This window comes from Odontesthes bonariensis, chromosome 12 (assembly GCF_027942865.1).
Source record: "Odontesthes bonariensis isolate fOdoBon6 chromosome 12, fOdoBon6.hap1, whole genome shotgun sequence".
Classification (NCBI taxonomy): Eukaryota; Metazoa; Chordata; class Actinopteri; order Atheriniformes; family Atherinopsidae; genus Odontesthes; species Odontesthes bonariensis.
The window spans coordinates 29,705,811-29,725,221 of NC_134517.1; the positions used below are offsets into that span (position 1 = coordinate 29,705,811).

General features: G+C 43.0%; 3 protein-coding genes across 4 annotated transcripts in view; 1 reads left to right on the forward strand and 2 right to left on the reverse strand.

Moving 5' to 3' along the window:
* The first annotated feature begins 232 nt into the window (after window positions 1-232).
* On the forward strand, window positions 233-2,849 carry il17d (interleukin 17d). The gene is made up of 2 exons (XM_075480065.1): window positions 233-1,189; window positions 1,815-2,849. Exons 1-2 carry the CDS (start codon window positions 879-881, stop codon window positions 2,134-2,136), a joined length of 633 nt encoding a protein of 210 aa, XP_075336180.1. The 5' UTR covers window positions 233-878; the 3' UTR covers window positions 2,137-2,849.
* Window positions 587-7,458, reverse strand: eef1akmt1 (EEF1A lysine methyltransferase 1). 2 transcript variants are annotated; one of them, XR_012772563.1, is made up of 5 exons: window positions 7,275-7,458; window positions 4,697-4,779; window positions 3,627-3,916; window positions 1,448-3,481; window positions 587-1,183 (listed from the first exon to the last, which is right to left on the reverse strand). XR_012772563.1 is itself a non-coding variant. In XM_075480064.1 (4 exons), the coding sequence occupies exons 1-4, from the start codon at window positions 7,419-7,421 to the stop codon at window positions 3,348-3,350; spliced, it is 654 nt and encodes a 217-aa protein (XP_075336179.1). In that variant the 5' UTR covers window positions 7,422-7,458; the 3' UTR covers window positions 587-3,347. The 2 variants fall into 2 exon arrangements, 1 of the variants encoding a protein (XP_075336179.1); XM_075480064.1 differs by having other exon boundaries at window positions 587-3,481.
* Window positions 7,459-9,555: 2,097 nt separating this feature from the next.
* The window catches only part of xpo4 (exportin 4), a 57,609-nt gene continuing 47,753 nt past the window's right edge, over window positions 9,556-19,411 (reverse strand). The window contains exons 18-24 of the mRNA XM_075480066.1: window positions 14,590-14,676; window positions 13,721-13,901; window positions 13,516-13,637; window positions 13,300-13,430; window positions 11,815-11,932; window positions 11,527-11,619; window positions 9,556-11,105 (exon numbers count right to left, since the gene is read on the reverse strand). Of these exons, the coding sequence (XP_075336181.1) occupies window positions 10,908-11,105; window positions 11,527-11,619; window positions 11,815-11,932; window positions 13,300-13,430; window positions 13,516-13,637; window positions 13,721-13,901; window positions 14,590-14,676 (930 nt within the window). The 3' untranslated portion in view covers window positions 9,556-10,907. The remainder of the gene's footprint in view (window positions 11,106-11,526; window positions 11,620-11,814; window positions 11,933-13,299; window positions 13,431-13,515; window positions 13,638-13,720; window positions 13,902-14,589; window positions 14,677-19,411) is intronic.

A 19,411-nucleotide genomic window follows, 5' to 3' on the forward strand; every position in this document is an offset into this window, starting at 1 on the left:
TAGTAATCTGGGGTCTGGATTTTAGCCTCGTGTAGTTCTTAAAGTATCTGTTAAACTAAATGACAGGAACGTGGCCTTCGACAGAGAGAAAACAAAGTAATTTTATCTGTTAAACGCTTTTTGTATCAATGTGTGGTTGCGTGACTCTGACTTCATAGTTTCTTTATTAAACCAGAGCTGACACAGTTTTACAAGGCGGGTTCTAGTTTATCTCCAGTGTGGAGTTTGGATCCAGCAGCAGAGCGCGCGCAGCCAGCAGTATGAACCTCCCCCTCGCGCAAAGAGCTGCTCACAGAAACGCTGGGATATTTTATTTATTTATTTTTTTTATTGCCGTGGCCAAAAAGTTTGAGACGGAGCTTTATCTGTCAGTGCCTCAGTTTGATTTAGGCTCCATCTGAGTGGTGCGTCACACCGTCTCTGTGCGCGTCCAACGGATTTTACGCACACGTCGCAGGGGAAAAGTGAATGGAAAAGAGCTCTTCGTTGCGTTTTATTCCTTTTAAACCGGAAGCAGCAGATGTACTTCAATCTTGTTTATAATTTCTGATTTATTTAAAAAAAAAAATTTTTTTTGGGGGGGGGGGATTACTTTTGGCGACACTGTGGATGTTTTATGCCAAAAATGTTTCTGGAATTTCCCTGGCATGTCCCCTCCGCTTCACCGTCAGGACTGTGGACTGTTTGTGTGTCGGCGGTTGTTCAGCGCGTCCAACAAACTCCAGGATTATAACAGAGGGAGGAAACCTGTAAAGCTGCTTCATTAAGGGCAACTTTTGCTCAGATAATAGTTAATTTAAGAAAGCCAGCGGTGGCGCAGGCGGTAAAGCTGTATTATCCGCAGTTTGGTGCAACACCGTCCCCAGGGGATCGCAGCGATGCCGCGTCGGCTCCACGTCCTCCTGCTGCTGATGCACCTGGCCATACTGTTTCCGGTGTGGCCGGCAGGTGCGGTCCGGGTTCGAAAGAAAGCCACCAGGACCCGGGCTTGTCTGGACCTCCCGGAAGAGATTTTGGAGCAGATGTTCGGGCGGCTCTCTGTGGGAGTGATGAGCGCGTTCCACCACGCGCTGCAGCTGGAGCCGCAGGACAAACTCAACCTGACCTGCCCGACCACCGCGCGGACCCCGACCGACAGCAAGACCCGCCTCCCGGTCAACCTGCTCAGCATGTCCCCCTGGGCCTACAGGTATGAGCAGGTGCAACGTTACGTTCTTCCTCTGGTTTCCCACCGCTAAGCTGCACATTTATAATTCCAATAAAATCGTGTTGAAATGTTTTTCTTTTGGATTAATTTTAAATTAAAGATACAGAAAACACCAGTAAGAGTTCATTTTAACATGCTCGTCTGAACTATAGTCCTGTTTGTAACTGGACAGCACCACTTTATTCAAACTCAAATACATCAAAGTGTTGAGGAACATTAGAATTACACATCTATTATTACCTTTTTGTGTTTGAGTCTTCAGTTTGAGCTTCTTGCTTCCTGTAAAGCTCTAAAAACTAAAAAGATGCAGAAAAGACAAAAGAAAACAAGGACTGAAAAACCTAAAAAGAACAGAGAGAAGTCTGCTGTGCGCAGGAGCTGATGGGAGTTAATTATAGTCTTCATTCTCTCACCTGCTTTCACATCATCTGGTGCGCCAAAACAAAAGAAGAAACAGATAAACGAATGAGAACTAAATGATTAAAACCAATGCTCAGGAACTCAAAATACATTTTTAGAGCTCTGTAAAACTACAAGAGATTTAATACCAAGCAGCAGGAGAGTCGGTGCTTTTTTTGTTGATGCATCTGTTGGATCCATTTTTCAGGATTTCATACAACCCAACCAGATATCCCCGCTACATCCCCGAGGCCTACTGTCTGTGTAAGGGCTGCCTGATCGGGTCGTACGGAGAGGAGAGCAACCAGTACCGCAGCACTCCGGTCTACGCCCCCTCCGTCATCCTCAAGAGAACTGGCTCCTGTATGGGGGGACGCCACTCCTACTCTGAGATCTACGTCTCCATCGCGGTGGGCTGCACCTGCGTGCCGCTGCTGGAGAAGGAGCAGGACCGTCAGAACAGCAACCAGAGCCTGGAGAGGAGGGAGCCCAAAGCCCGGCAGCTCTACCCTGCAGACAAGACGGCGTGAAGGAAGCAGGACTGGGCCCCTCCAGCTAGGTTTTAAACACATGGGATACTTTTTAGAGGATTTTACATAAAGCGGCAGACCCTTATTGTTGACTAAAGATGAAATGTTTGGATGTGAAGTCAACAGCTGCTGCAGCCAGACTTATCAATACAAAGCTAATGAGGATCTCATATGATCTAATTCACATGGTCCACTGTCATTTCTGACATGCTTCTGTCCTTTTATAAAGATGAATCTATTTGCATTTTGTTTGAGGTAAACTGGTCCGGAAAAAAAATCTAGATTTAACTAACAGAGGATCCGCTTCAGTCAAAAAGACGGAATATGTTGTGCTTTATTTTTGCACGAAACTGCAAATAGTTGTGGTTTTATTTGCTGAAAATCCCAGAAATTATTCAGATTTATTACCTCAACTCCCCATTGTACGAGGGTGGAGACCGATTTTTAATATCTCAGCTTATCCAACAGTCTGCATAACAAATGACCCCTAAATAAATTGGAACATGTATATTTATCATGTGGTTCACCCAAACTGCTAAATAAAAGACACCCATCAGAATGTCCTGATCAAGGCTGCCACCTACTGGTATTTTTTTTTATTTAAAAGTTTTTTTTTTTTCCCCTCCTGAAACTCAACAGTATCTAATTTGAATTTATGATTTGTCATTGAGAAACGGGCTGCAGGTGGTGTGGTGGTTAGCGCTGTCGCTTCACAGCAACAGTGTTCCAGGTTTGGGTCCCAGCTGGGGCTTTCTGTGTGGAGTTTGAGCTGTTAAATGTGAAGAAGTCTAAATATATATTTTCAAATTCAAACTTCCCACTTTTAAAGTATATCAAATGCAAGTAAAACAAAGAAAAATTCCAAATGGATTCAGTTAAAACCAGCAGGAAATCCTGTCACTGAGGAAGCCGCTTAGTATCCGATACATGTTTGTTATAATTACCCACATCTCTTTAATATCTTCGGCGTCTTGTTTTGTCTGAAACTGTCCAAAATCCAACGATTTCCAGTTTAACATCGTGTGTAAAAGGCATCAAATTCCCACATTTTAGAGAAATAAAATCTCTCTTTCTCCATTGTCGAAACATTTCCAGATTTAGTGTTTCTGTTCCACCTGAACATCGTGCGGCCACGGCTGGAAAAGTCCGATGTGTGGCCTCCTTCCTGCTCCAAACAAAGAGCGAATCGGGTGGAAGTTCGGCTCGGCTCGTCAGCAGGACAGCAGGCGGGAAGGATAGTTGACGAAACAGCGGAACTCGTTTGACAAGTTTCTGTTGTGTTTGGGCAAAAAGCTGCACATTTTTACATCCAGCACTTCTTTGGCAACATTCTCCATGATAGCTCCTGTAGAACAAACAAAAGAAAGGCATAAACAGCTGCTAATAAACACAAAGAGATGAAGAGAAAGCAAAGCTAATTACTGCATTTCATGTTGCAGAAAGACTGAAGGAAAACTGATGCTGATAGAACCATCAGAGCCGCCTCTCACCCGTGCACAGCAGCACTTTGCCTTTGCTCAGGTACTTGACGGTCGTGGCCACTTTGCTCAGACACTCCTCGGAAAGGTAAGGCGGGTCGGCGAGGACGATGTCGAAGCTCTGCGGAGCCACGCCGGAGGGCAGAGAAAGCGGCTCGTTGTAGTCGTAGAAGATGAAGTCCTCTCCGTAGGTGGCGAAGCGGCGGTCGTACTCCAACACGACGGCGGACACTCGGGCTGACCCGTCCACCACGCCCTGCTTCAGCTTCTGGTACACGCTGGGCGCGCTCACACACGCTATTCTGAGAGGGAAGGAAGCGCAGCGCACCTTTAGTGTCGCCTTTAAACGGGACAGCCGACAGAAACGTGTTAAAGTTTGAGGACTTCTTATGTAGAGAAAACAAAAAGCTGCACACTTCCTCTTAGAAGGTCTCCAAAGTTCTTCAGAATGACAAAACAAAAGGTTTAAGGATTTGTTAAAGTCCTGTACATGAGGACTGTAGAAAAAGACATTCTGTGCTGCAAATTAGCCTTTTTTTGGCCTACATCTGTTCACATTTTTGGAAAGTAAAATATGACGAATTAACATCCCAACTGTAACTGCCAGATCCTGATGGAATCCCCCATTTTTGATTGTTTTTGTGAGATAGTCTTCTCATAATGCAGAATGACGATAGGTCAGAATTAGCCTGAGGATTTCAAGGTTTTCATGTTTTTGTCTCATCAAATTCACTCTGTGATATATGCGTCGATTTCCCTCCATTTATAGCATAAAGGAGCTGTCTGTAGCTAATTCGGCATAATTTAATCTAAAAAATTTAAACAATGCGTCCATCATACTTACAGTAAAATGTAACATTTGTTTGCACGAGTTAAAACTTTAAATACACTTATAAAAACATCCATTCCACCATTCTTTGTGAATTTAAGTGGAGCTGGATGCAGATAGTGATATCAACGCCACTCTGACTCCTGGATTCTGACTTTTTTTGGCATTTATGACGCCTTAAAACAAGCTGTGTGCTGATAACCGAGTAGCATCCAAAGCGAGTGGATGTTTGGGTGTAGTTGTGCAGTTTTACCTGCCTCCTTCTCCGGCTTCTCGTATGACCTCCTCTGCCAACTGTGCCGCCGTCTCGTCGCTGTACCAGAACTGACTCATCCGCTGACACACACACACACACACACACACAGCGTCAGTTTACTTTATCAAAATATGTTCAATTTATCAGTTCATTCATATTCATTGTGAGTCTGTATTGAAAATCATGGGAATAATTTGGTTTTGTCTTAAACTGACAAAGGTGTTTGTGGTTACCAGTGATGGGAAGTAACGTGTTGCTGTAATCCGATTACTTTTTCAAGTAACGAGTAAAGTAAGGGATTAGATTACTGTTACTTTCCCGCAAGCAGGCTGCGTTACTAAACCGTGGTTTTGTCTCATGACAATCATGTATGAGCGGTGCGACGTCAGTACGTGCTCAATGAGATAACATGGAGCGTTTAATGCTTGGAAGAACCAACATTACTTTGAGTTTGAATCGGTAAAAAGTGTCAAAAACATGAGCGTCCGCTGCACACTCAGCGTGGGAAGAAATTTTCTTTTATCTACAGCGAAAAATTCCGCCTCAAATCTGAGTGAATGTGAAACTTAAGGCCTCACTATGCTTCTCCGTAGTCACAGAGAGGCTCTCTGTCCTTTCGAAGTTCTCCGTCGGGCTGTCTGATACGCAAGGCAGTTCACCTCCCGATCAGTAGGCGTCGCTACGCTAGACGACCCAATCTCGCAACGTCTATCGTGAAAGTCGTTGATTGATTGTTCACCTTCCGGCTCCGTTCCGCTCCTCACAGTGAACGATGGCGAGCGAGAGAGAAAGACTGTTGTTGGAGTTGGAGCTTGTTGATTTTGAAATGCAAATAACTTTGACCAAATGTTGACCGGCCACACAGTAAACTCTTTCAAAAATGGCGGTGTTGTTGTTCTGAGAGGAAGGAGCGAAACCGGAAAAGTGATTCCGGATATGATGTTATTAGCCGACCAATCACAACCCTTGCGGTCTCCGTCGCATCGACAGATAGGAATTTTTTGAGAGCGTCTCCGGGAGGGTCTCCGTTGATGGAGAGGGCTCTCCGTAGGCGACCATAAATCAGCCTTTAGTGCCGCTGAACTGAAGGAGCTCGTCGCTGGCTATATTGTCGAGGACATATTGTCCATTTCCACTGGAGACTGAATCATTCCGACGCATCGTAGAAAAATACCGACCAAAAGCTACCGCAGAGAAAATCATTTACAGGACAGCTTGAGAGAGAAAACACATAATTGTTATTATGTGTATTAATAAGCTATTATGTGAATTCTATATGATGGAATATGCAGAAAGAATAGAATTAGGCTGAAGGGTCTGTTGCTTTATAGCGTACTCAGGTTGTGCATCAAATTTGTGAAAAGTAACTAAGTAAAGTAATCAGTAATGTAACTAATTACTTTGAAAATAAGTCATCAGTAAAGTAACTGGATTACTTTCTTGGACAAGTAATCAGAAACTAATTACTATTTCCAAGCAACTTGAGCAACACTGGTGGTTACTCAGGTGTGTTTCATCAGTGCAGGGATGAGATAACTCGGCTTTCTTCTACAGTCTGTCGGTGCCTTTGTTCAACATGAGGACAAAAGCTATTATGAAGCTGGAAAAACTAGAATAAAACCATTAGAGACACGGGTTAAAACCTTAGGATTACAGAAATCATTAAGAGGAAAGAATGCACTGGTAGGCCCAGGAAGACAGAAGAATCCTCACTGTGGTGAAGTAAAGTCCTCACAGGTCTGCCCGACAGATCAGAAGCTGTCCTCAGGAGGCAGGTGTGTCACAGAAGACTTCATAAACAGAAACACAGAGGCTACAGTGCTACATGCTAACCGCTAGTTAGCCACAAAAACAGGATGGACACATTACAGTTTGCCACAAAGTCCTTAAAGGAGCTGCAGAGTTCTGGAAAAAGGTGTTCTGGACAGACGAGACCCAGATGAACCTGCATCAGAGTGATGGCAGGAAGAAAGTGGAGACCAACGGGAAGAGCCAAAGATCCAAAGCACAGCAGCCCCTCTGTTAAACACGGCGGAGGGGGTGTTATGGTGTGGGAACGTATGGCTGCCACAGGTACCGGTTCACTCAGCTCCACTGATGATGGAGCCGCTGATGGCAGCTGGATATAAACATCTGATCTGCTCAGGTCCAGTAAATGCCTCCAAAGCTTCAACCTGCAACAAGATGATGATCCCAAACATCCTGCTGAGCAGCAGCAGAGTTTCTCAGAACATTTCTGAATGGCCGAGCCACTCACCTGATTTAAATCCAGCTGAGCAAACAAAGTACTAAACATGGCTGCTTTAACGCACCCACCATCGTTCTGTCCCAAACATTATGGAGGGGGAATATCTGCTGTTTATCCTAAATATAAGTTCATCTGAGTCAAACTCTTTTCTTATTCGACTTAGTTTCTATTTATTTATTTCAAATCAACCAGGAAATAAAAGCTCTTGAGATGTAAAATGTCTTTTTCAACAGCTCAGGTCAGCAGAAATAAACACAACAATGCCGCTTTAGTGACTCCAGCTGCTTAAGACTGAGGTGAGACTCAGGGTAAATCCAGTGAACTCACCCAGTCCTCCTCCACTGCTCCCACAGCGAACTGTTCGGACTGCGTGGTGCTGTGATCCGGATCGGTTCTGGTCTCGTTATAAAACTCCTGCAGGGCAGCCAGGGTGTGGGCAGAGAGGGTGGGAACATCGTCATCACTGTCGCTCATGGCTGATGGAGCACAGGTGGAGCACAGGAGGAGGAGGAGGAGGAGGAGGAGACAGTGGTCCTTGAGGAATGATGGGGAGACGGGTGTCTGCTGGAGCTCAACACCTGAAACTGTTAACGGTTAATAAACAAGGTTTATTGGAGTGAAACAGGCTCCAAAACCAAACCAATCCCTCAGAGATGGAGACACATCTGCAGTATACTGAAATGTCATCCTTCCTCACCCTGAATAAAATGCTTTGTGGTTTTACAGCTCGAACCTTCTGACACAGAAGCACGTTCATCAGCAGATTGTGGATGCAAACATCACTTTAACAGCCGCAAACAATTCCACTGAAAAGAGTTGGACTCATTTTTAATATCAGAAATCAGCCTGAACTTCTGCTGGTATGACAGTTCTGAGGTTTGTCTCTTCTCTGGATCATCTTAAAGCCACATGGGGTCGCGTGACTAATTTAAATAAAGTGTAAATCCTGAAGCTTCAAACCGCTGACTTTGTGTTTAAAGCTGAGCTGAAGGGAACAAACCGGGAACATACCTGCTCAGAAATGTGCTCCTTCCACCCTGTTAGTGCTCTGTTTGCGACATGTGAGCAGAAACCGGAAGAAGACGCGACCCACAAACTACGGCTTCCGTAGAGGGACAAAATGCCCCGAGTAACTGTTAATAAATAACTGTGTTTATCCATAGTTTTAACATGATTTTGGTAGTTTTTAGGGGTTTTGTTTCATCTGCAGTAAGAAGATTTGAAAGATTCAGACTCAAAGAGTGAGCTACTATCAGTGGAAGCGTTTATTCACTTTTCATCGATCACATGCAATCAATATGTGATCAGCTTCTTAAAGCCGGCAGGACTGATGCAGATTAAACGAGGAAAAACTCAGTCTTAGCCAATATTAGTAGTTCATTTACACCTTCCAATGCTTTAAAACATTTTAGAGTGTGACCAAACAAATAACTCCATTTAGGGGTCGAGGTCTTCAGTATAAAGAAGATACTCACTTCTTTGTGTTAGTGTGAACTGCACACAATAACGTGCAAAAGTCTTAATCAGCCCTCATTTAAGATTTTGCCTTCAATATATATATATATATATATATATATATATCCATCCATCATCTTCCGCTGGTCCGGGGATCGGGTCGCGGGGGCAGCAGCTATATATATATATATATATATATATATATATATATATATATATAGGGTTGCCAGGTTGTGGAGAAAGACACTTTCCTTGTCCTTTCAGCTCGTGATGCTGAACTTCCGTTGTGTCCTTTAATAAACTTATGAACACTGACAAACTTGTAATGTTGCAATACAACAATTAGGGGTGAAATTAATATATTCTAATGTTGTAAAGTGACAGAATGTGATGGTAAATGTCTAAATAAATACGCTTATATGATGATAAATGCTACTAAGATTAAATGGTTGGATGAAAATATTAAACATTTAGAGGTAATGAGTAGATCAATAGGATGTAAAAGGAAGTAATTAAAGAATAAAATGAATGCGGTTATTAAATTAAAGCAGAAAAATATATTTATTTCACATTTTGCTTGATTCTCTTTTCATAACTTAATCTTTTATTTACTTTTAGTAGCATTTATAATCACTTATATCTATTTATTTAGCCATTTACATATTTTTGGATGTACTTTGAAGGGAGAATTCAGAAATCAGCTGGTTTGATTTACTAAATGGGAAAGAAAAATTTGGTTTCTTTGCCATCATCATAGTTTACCTAGTCAAATGAGCTATAAATGGACTAAAAGTACGGGGTCTGCTTTATTAGAACTGGACTTTTTAATGTAAAGCTGGCTTTCAGGGACTTATGTAAAACATGGAAGGAGCTCAGTTTGTTAGTTTTCATTGAATGCACACAGCAAAAGATGCAAAGATTCCAACTGAAATGAAAAATCTTTGTATATAGATGAAAAGAGGAAGCTTCAGAGTGTTATTTGACATAAAAATCATGCAAAAACAGAGAAATGCTGCAGACTTTGATTAAATCTCTCTTGAAGACTAAATGTTGCATTATAAAACATAAGATCAATCACTTTATTTATTACTAAAGTAAATAAAAGACATTACAGCAGAAACAGCACATATAAAGGAAACTGCAGAGGCCAGAACATTTTATACAATAACTTTATGTACACTTTTACACTTCATTAACAAAACAGCCATCTACAATAACTGGGATAGTGCTCAAAACGAGGAGGTTTCCATCTCCAACAAAATGCTTCAACGAGTGGCTCTGCTCCTTTTTATTTGGTTTGTTATTGCTGTCCTTCATCAACAGTCTCTGCTGCAATCCAGTGTGTGTTGAATGTTACTGTGGATGTGCTGCGGTAGAAAAAATACTATTGAGATCAACCTGCTAAAGCTCCGAGGCCCGATCCGACTCAGGCCGTTCCTCTGTGTGGAGGCGGGGGGAAAGGGGAAGGGGAAGGGGGCAAAACTACAATCCAAATAGAAAAAACAATATCAAACTGCAAAGGTCAACACAGCGAAAGTTGCTCCCTCTTTAGCTGAATTCATACATGGTTAAACTCATTAAACCCGCCGCCAACTGGCGTATAAAAACATTTCAGTCGTCTTTATTCTTTGAACGAACATTTCTGAAGGTTTCTGTTTGAAAACATCATAAATTTCTCTCTCTCTCTCTCTGTATATATACATATATATATATATATATATATATACTGTATATATGTATATATAGACACCTCTTAGTGAAACAATCTGATTTTGGTTTTCTGTTGTCTCCAACGAACAAACGCCACCCCGTGCTGCGTGGTTCAGCAACCTCAGAGACAGCCAGCCGGCCGCCCATACGCCCGTCGTCATGGAAACGCTTCATGCATGCGTGTTTTTGTGTGCATCCGCTGTACTCGCAGCGAATGGCAGGCACAGTCAATATTTGTTGTCAGCCGATGTATGACAGGATTCACTCATACACACAAACACACAGAACAATCAAAACAAAAGGCACTCTAGGGAGGATAGGAGTGACGTGTGTGTGTGTGTGTGTGTGCATGTGCATGTGTGTGTGTGCATGTATGTGCGTGCACTCCAGCAGACTTTAGGCTCCCAAGTAGAAGGAGGAAAACACCAACTGCTGCTCCACCTTTTGTAATGACGCTCCTTCGCTTCAGTTTAACGGGGCAGGAACCTCTGACTGAGTCCGTCTGCTTAGCAGTTCAGTCTCCATGGTTACCATCATCCTCGTTAAGTCTGCCAATCATGAAGGAGGCGCTGCGGGACAGACGATGGTAGCAGGCGGAGCCGGGGTGGGGGTCGGGGGACGAGTCAAGAAGAGATCCCAGGTGAAAACGGGGCAAACATTCAGCAGGCGGAGGCGCTCCTCTGAGGTTCGAGCCGTCTCTTCCACGCGTAGTTCCACGGATGAAGCAGGGGGGCGTCTTTGATTGGTTACCTTTCAGAACGAGGGGTGATTCGAGGTCGAGTCTGGTTCCAGTGGTTATTTCACACAAAGCAGGCCGCCCACGTTGGCCACGAACTCCTCCAGGCTCTTGAGGAAGGCGACCTTCTGCTTGCGGTCCATGGTGGGCGGCGTGCTGCTCGCTGTCAGCTTGTTGAAGGCGTCGGCCAGTCGCTGGTAGATGACGGCGTCTCTCTGAGAGGAGAGCAGAGTCTCCACCAGCTCCGAGTACTCCGCCTGAGAGAGGAGGGATCAAAGTGTGAGGGAAAACTGCTTTTCTTACTGGTAGATATTCCCAGAGATGAAAGTCATTACACCCAATCACTGGAAGCACCTGACCAATCAGGAACTGTCACACCTGAGCTGTACAAAATCCTGATTTTATAACCGCAGCCTCATCTGACCAAGTCACCATTTCTGTAACTAAAAGACAACATCTGTGCAGCGAATTCAGCTCTACTGGCATGTGAAATAAACTCCAAAAGAGAGAGTAAGAAGCAGCAGAATGTTGTTGTTTTTTCAGCCCATCCACAGCCTCACAGGGGTCAGACATACTTTAGTTAACAGCTCGCTGCTACTGTGCATGTAAACTGGTAAAAGAGACACTACAAATCAGTTTAAAAGGCTCAAACTGGGCAAAAAACCTGAAGTTACGCACCTGATGCAGGCACACGAGTGTGTAGAGGGCTTCTCCGGCTGCCACCGTCATTTCCGTGTTGTGTTTCTGCAGCACCAGCATGTCAAACACCAACTGGAGGCACAGACGATGGGGTGGAAAACAACAAATAACACGCTATATCATCACGTTTGTTTCATCTGCTCTAGTATCAACTGAAACTGCAGTTTTAAAGGAAGTTTATATCCTTTAAGAGAGCAGTGAATCCTCTTTACGTTGGCTGGGTCTGCAGTCGTTCACACGTTTGCATTTCTTGGAATTGCGCCCTACCTTGAGGAAGTGCCGGGTGGCGATGAAGAGGGGAGAGTCCTTCTCCTGGTTTTTGGCGCACTGTTCAGCCAGAGGAGACAGAGCCTCCAAACACAGCTGACTGACTTCTGAACTCATCCTGAAAACAGACGTCAAGGAGCACAAACTACGCAAAAAGCACATTTTATCATGTTGACAGGCGCTCCTACAGCTGCATCGAATAATTAACAGCTCCAGAGGGAAGTAAAAAAAAAAAAAACAGCTGGGGGTTCTCTGCACATTCTGAGCCCATTTCCCATCTTAGCTTTCATATTTCAACCTAAGCATAGTGCAGCACTGCTGTTGACTTTCTGCAAATATTCTGATTATTAATAAAACACGCATTCAGTCATTGTTCTCCCGATTGAACGCCTTCTCTGCTCTTAAGCCTGCGGACATTGCTCAGGAGCGAGCGCTTTATCCACGAACCAGAGCTGACTTGGACCAGGGAGCTGCCAGATTTATGCCCGTTACACGCACATCTGTAGCAGTGAAAAAGTCTCATCTTTGTCAGAAATAACAGAGAAATTCACTAATCTACTAATGATATGGAAACCTAGAGTGATAACTAAAGCATGAGCAAATAATTAAAGCTGAAGTTCAGAGCTCCAAAGCAGAAAGAAGTGGAGTTCCGTCCAGTTCGACCAGTTTCTCCCAGAGGACAAACCCTTTAGAGGGGGGGGGGCATTACCCTGCATCCTCTCCCAGATAATTAACTTTATTATTTCTTATTTGATCATCATCCACACAGCAGCGCTGCCTGGTGTCTTCCAAGCAGCTAAAAATCAATCTCATCTCTCTTTGTCTGTGAGTTGCTGCTGTTGGTTTCAGAGCCTCCGTGTTTGAGGTTACCGTCAGTAAAAAAAAAAAGGTGTTAATATCAGAGAAAACGCCATGTTTCATTCAAATGTTCTGCCCACATCTATGCAGATCAGAGCTAAACACCAGCAACTACTGCAGAGTCATTCAACACAGGACCCAATGCCAATGGGGGAAATTCAAAATGTAAGGGGGTTTTCTGACATTTGTAAAAAAAAAAAAAGAGGAGATTTTGTGTTTTTCAGTGTGCTTATGGTGAGTTCCGTTAAATAATTTTAAAGCATAACGCTATAAATCATCTTAATTGTTTTATATTTTTCTTTTTTCCCCCTCTTCTTTGATTGCTTTTAACTGTGTGTTTTAATTTCCATTCTGTTTTTTTTTTATTCTCTTTGAATTGCTTGTTTTTATGCTGCTTTATGCTGTTCTTTTAAATGCCTTGTCTTTATGTAAAGCACACTGAGTTGCCTCTGGTATGAAATGCGCTATATAAATAAAGATGCCTTGTCTTGCCTTTTCTTTCCATCTAACAAGAAGCCAAATATTTAAATTTAGCCCAAATATTTTATACCATAAACATTCTCACTATCCTAAATGAGCCCTAAAGCTAATTAGCCAGAGTGGAAGACTAATTAAATCACTGGATACGAGGTCATTCCCAGCTCCAGCGAGAACATGAGGCTCTTGAAGAGGTCTTCGGGCAGCTGTGGAATCTTCTCTGGGAAGATCTCACAGATGAAGGTGATGAGCTTGTAGTACTGGTTACACAGAGACGGGAACTGGAAAAGAAAGAGGACAGGATCAGCTGCCAGATGGTGCAGATTTAAAGCTGGAACTCGGCTCTGATTTGCTGCGTCGGTTTACCTTGAGCAGGTCCTGAGACATGAGAGGAAGAACAATATTGACTCCGTAGAGAACAACGTCCGCTGCTGAAACCGTCCGACTGGACGCCGGCGTTCCCTGGTCTTGGTTCCGAAACACCTCATCTTGAACACACATCGGTTTACAGGTTCAGTGGGTGGATCTCTTTAAGTGATAAACACAGACGGGAAACATCCAGGGAGCTCACCGGTGTCGCTGAAATCGATGAACTCTTTGGACAGAAGGTTTGTGAGCAGCTCCATGATGAGCAGCAGGTCCTGGTACTGGTCCTCCTCGGCCGTGGCGTCGCTTCGCTTCCTGTTCTGGTTGTTTTTGGAGTAGACCTGCAGCAGCGTCAGACACGCCTCGTACAGCTTCATGGACTTCGTCTGAAAACAGAGACCAGAAATACAACGTTTTCTCAAACAACTCTCTGTCGGATGTGCTGAAGATGTGACGCGTCAGGAGCACCAAGACAAAGGTCGGACTTTTTAAAAAAGAAACTCACGGTTAAACCTCCAAAATGCTTTTATTTGGGGTGAGGCGGAGAAGTTAAAGGCTTAAAATGTTCTTTTTTGCATAAAGAAACAATGCATTTGGTGTGAAGACAAATCTTTGCCTGAGGAAGGTACGTTCACACATATTTCTAATGCTGTTACAGTTATTATAGGTGTTAACTGATATAAAATAGTTGAAATGGCACATTAATTTGCTGTCTAATTACTGCGGTTTATTGTATCTTTTTTAATCATTTACTTATTATTTTCTTTTCTGCCATATGTTTTGGATTTTTAAATTGTTGGATGTTGTTATATTAACATGACACACCAATAAATATATGTTTAAAAAAAAAAAAAAGAAATAGTTGGAATGGAATTCATCTTGATCCATCCCTCAAACATGCATCCACAGTTGAGTTTTCAGCTATTTTTGTTCAGTTTCATGTCTCTCCTCAGGCTCCAGCCCCGCCGGCGACCCTGAACTGTACGAAGCAGGTTTAGAAATGGATGGAAGTCTTTAAAGAGATGTTTAATCTCAGTAAACTAATCCGTTTTCATCGTTAAAAGAGCGTCTCACCTCTCCCAGGTAGCAGATCTGCTTGTGAGCCACTTCCACGAAAACCTCAATGATGAGGTTGATCGTCTCAGGCGTGTTGCTGTAAACCTAGAAGATAAAAAACAAAAACACATCACAAGTTCAACTTCTTCTTAATGTTCACAAACAGACGATATTCCATCGGATCAGACGTGTTGGGATGTGATTTTATTCAACTATAAAGAGCCTCATCTTCCTCCTTTAAACACTGATTTGCAGGCTTTGCCTCATCTTCCTCCTTTAAACACAGATTTGCATGCTTTGCCTCATCTTCCTCCTTTAAACACTGATTTGCAGGCTTTGCCTCATCTTCCTCCTTTAAACACTGATTTGCAGGCTTTGCCTCATCTTCCTCCTTTAAACACAGATTTGCATGCTTTGCCTCATCTTCCTCCTTTAAACACAGATTTGCATGCTTTGCCTCATCTTCCTCCTTTAAACACTGATTTGCATGCTTTGCCTCATCTTCCTCCTTTAAACACAGATTTGCACGCTTTGCCTCATCTTCCTCCTTTAAACACAGATTTGCATGCTTTGCCTCATCTTCCTCCTTTAAACAGATTTGCATGCTTTGCCTCATCTTCCTTCTTTAAACACAGATTTGCAGGCTTTGCCTCATCTTCCTCCTTTAAACAGATTTGCATGCTTTGCCTCATCTTCCTCCTTTAAACACAGATTTGCATGCTTTGCCTCATCTTCCTCCTTTAAACACAGATTTGCACGCTTTGCCTCATCTTCCTCCTTTAAACACTGATTTGCAGGCTTTGCCTCATCTTCCTCCTTTAAACACAGATTTGCATGCTTTGCCTCATCTTCCTCCTTTAAACACTGATTTGCAGGCTTTGCCTCATCTTCCTCCTTTAAACACTGATTTGCAGGCTTTGCCTCATCTTCCTCCTTTAAACACTGATTTGCAGGCTTTGCCTCATCTTCCTCCTTTAAACACAGATTTGCAGGCTTTGCCTCATCTTCCTCCTTTAAACACAGATTTGAAGGCTTTGCCTCATCTTCCTCCTTTAAACACAGATTTGCATGCTTTGCCTCATCTTCCTCCTTTAAACACAGATTTGCAGGCTTTGCCTCATCTTCCTCCTTTAAACACAGATTTGCAGGCTTTGCCTCATCTTCCTCCTTTATACACTGATTTGCAGGCTTTGCCTCATCTTCCTCCTTTAAACACTGATTTGAAGGCTTTGCCTCATCTTCCTCCTTTAAACACAGATTTGAAGGCTTTGCCTCATCTTCCTCCTTTAAACACAGATTTGCACGCTTTGCCTCATCTTCCTCCTTTAAACACAGATTTGCACGCTTTGCCTCATCTTCCTCCTTTAAACACTGATTTGCAGGCTTTGCCTCATCTTCCTCCTTTAAACACTGATTTGCAGGCTTTGCCTCATCTTCCTCCTTTAAACACTGATTTGCAGGCTTTGCCTCATCTTCCTCCTTTAAACACTGATTTGCAGGCTTTGCCTCATCTTCCTCCTTTAAACACTGATTTGCAGGCTTTGCCTCATCTTCCTCCTTTAAACACTGATTTGCAGGCTTTGCCTCATCTTCCTCCTTTAAACACAGATTTGAAGGCTTTGCCTCATCTTCCTCCTTTAAACACAGATTTGAAGGCTTTGCCTCATCTTCCTCCTTTAAACACAGATTTGCAGGCTTTGCCTCATCTTCCTCCTTTAAACACTGAATTGCAGGCTTTGCCTCATCTTCCTCCTTTAAACACTGATTTATAGGCTTTGCCTCATCTTCCTCCTTTAAACACTGATTTGCAGGCTTTGCCTCATCTTCCTCCTTTAAACACTGATTTGCAGGCTTTGCCTCATCTTCCTCCTTTAAACACTGATTTGCAGGCTTTGCCTCATCTTCCTCCTTTAAACACTGATTTGCAGGCTTTGCCTCATCTTCCTCCTTTAAACACTGATTTTCAGGCTTTGCCTCATCTTCCTCCTTTAAACACTGATTTTCAGGCTTTGCCTCATCTTCCTCCTTTAAACACAGATTTGCAGGCTTTGCCTCATCTTCCTCCTTTAAACACAGATTTGCACGCTTTGCCTCATCTTCCTCCTTAAACACAGATTTGCACGCTTTGCCTCATCTTCCTCCTTTAAACACAGATTTGCATGCTTTGCCTCATCTTCCTCCTTTAAACACTGATCTGCAGGCTTTGCCTCATCTTCCTCCTTTAAACACTGATTTGCACGCTTTGCCTCATCTTCCTCCTTTAAACACAGATTTGCATGCTTTGCCTCATCTTCCTCCTTTAAACACAGATTTGCACGCTTTGCCTCATCTTCCTCCTTTAAACACTGATTTGCACACTTTGCCTCATCTTCCTCCTTTAAACACAGATTTGCATGCTTTGCCTCATCTTCCTCCTTTAAACACTGATTTGCAGGCTTTGCCTCATCTTCCTCCTTTAAACACTGATTTGCAGGCTTTGCCTCATCTTCCTCCTTTAAACACTGATTTTCAGGCTTTGCCTCATCTTCCTCCTTTAAACACTGATTTTCAGGCTTTGCCTCATCTTCCTCCTTTAAACACAGATTTGCATGCTTTGCCTCATCTTCCTCCTTTAAACACTGATTTGCAGGCTTTGCCTCATCTTCCTCCTTTAAACACTGATTTTCAGGCTTTGCCTCATCTTCCTCCTTTAAACACTGATTTGCAGGCTTTGCCTCATCTTCCTCCTTTAAACACTGATTTGCAGGCTTTGCCTCATCTTCCTCCTTTAAACACTGATTTGAAGGCTTTGCCTCATCTTCCTCCTTTAAACACAGATTTGAAGGCTTTGCCTCATCTTCCTCCTTTAAACACAGATTTGAAGGCTTTGCCTCATCTTCCTCCTTTAAACACAGATTTGCACGCTTTGCCTCATCTTCCTCCTTTAAACACAGATTTGCACGCTTTGCCTCATCTTCCTCCTTTAAACACTGATTTGCAGGCTTTGCCTCATCTTCCTCCTTTAAACACAGATTTGCATGCTTTGCCTCATCTTCCTCCTTTAAACACTGATTTGCAGGCTTTGCCTCATCTTCCTCCTTTAAACACAGATTTGCATGCTTTGCCTCATCTTCCTCCTTTAAACACAGATTTGCATGCTTTGCCTCATCTTCCTCCTTTAAACACTGATTTGCAGGCTTTGCCTCATCTTCCTCCTTTAAACACTGATTTTCAGGCTTTGCCTCATCTTCCTCCTTTAAACACTGATTTTCAGGCTTTGCCTCATCTTCCTCCTTTAAACACTGATTTTCAGGCTTTGCCTCATCTTCCTCCTTTAAACACAGATTTGCACGCTTTGCCTCATCTTCCTCCTTTAAACACAGATTTGCACGCTTTGCCTCATCTTCCTCCTTTAAACACAGATTTGCATGCTTTGCCTCATCTTCCTCCTTTAAACACTGATTTTCAGGCTTTGCCTCATCTTCCTCCTTTAAACACAGATTTGCAGGCTTTGCCTCATCTTCCTCCTTTAAACACAGATTTGCATGCTTTGCCTCATCTTCCTCCTTTAAACACTGATCTGCAGGCTTTGCCTCATCTTCCTCCTTTAAACACTGATTTTCAGGCTTTGCCTCATCTTCCTCCTTTAAACACTGATTTGCACGCTTTGCCTCATCTTCCTCCTTTAAACACAGATTTGCAGGCTTTGCCTCATCTTCCTCCTTTAAACACAGATTTGCAGGCTTTGCCTCATCTTCCTCCTTTAAACACAGATTTGCATGCTTTGCCTCATCTTCCTCCTTTAAACACAGATTTGCAGGCTTTGCCTCATCTTCCTCCTTTAAACACAGATTTGCAGGCTTTGCCTCATCTTCCTCCTTTAAACACAGATTTGCAGGCTTTGCCTCATCTTCCTCCTTTAAACACTGATTTGCAGGCTTTGCCTCATCTTCCTCCTTTAAACACTGATTTTCAGGCTTTGCCTCATCTTCCTCCTTTAAACACTGATTTGCATGCTTTGCCTCATCTTCCTCCTTTAAACACTGATTTGCATGCTTTGCCTCATCTTCCTCCTTTAAACACTGATTTTCAGGCTTTGCCTCATCTTCCTCCTTTAAACACAGATTTGCACGCTTTGCCTCATCTTCCTCCTTTAAACACTGATTTGCAGGCTTTGCCTCATCTTCCTCCTTTAAACACAGATTTGCAGGCTTTGCCTCATCTTCCTCCTTTAAACACTGATTTTCAGGCTTTGCCTCATCTTCCTCCTTTAAACACAGATTTGCAGGCTTTGCCTCATCTTCCTCCTTTAAACACTGATTTGCACGCTTTGCCTCATCTTCCTCCTTTAAACACTGATTTGCAGGCTTTGCCTCATCTTCCTCCTTTAAACACTGATTTTCAGGCTTTGCCTCATCTTCCTCCTTTAAACACTGATTTGCAGGCTTTGCCTCATCTTCCTCCTTTAAACACTGATTTTCAGGCTTTGCCTCATCATCCTCCTTTAAACACTGATTTGCAGGCTTTGCCTCATCTTCCTCCTTTAAACACTGATTTGCATGCTTTGCCTCATCTTCCTCCTTTAAACACTGATTTGCAGGCTTTGCCTCATCTTCCTCCTTTAAACACAGATTTGCATGCTTTGCCTCATCTTCCTCCTTTAAACACTGATTTGCACACTTTGCCTCATCTTCCTCCTTTAAACACTGATCTGCAGGCTTTGCCTCATCTTCCTCCTTTAAACACTGATTTGCAGGCTTTGCCTCATCTTCCTCCTTTAAACACTGATTTTCAGGCTTTGCCTCATCTTCCTCCTTTAAACACTGATTTGCAGGCTTTGCCTCATCTTCCTCCTTTAAAC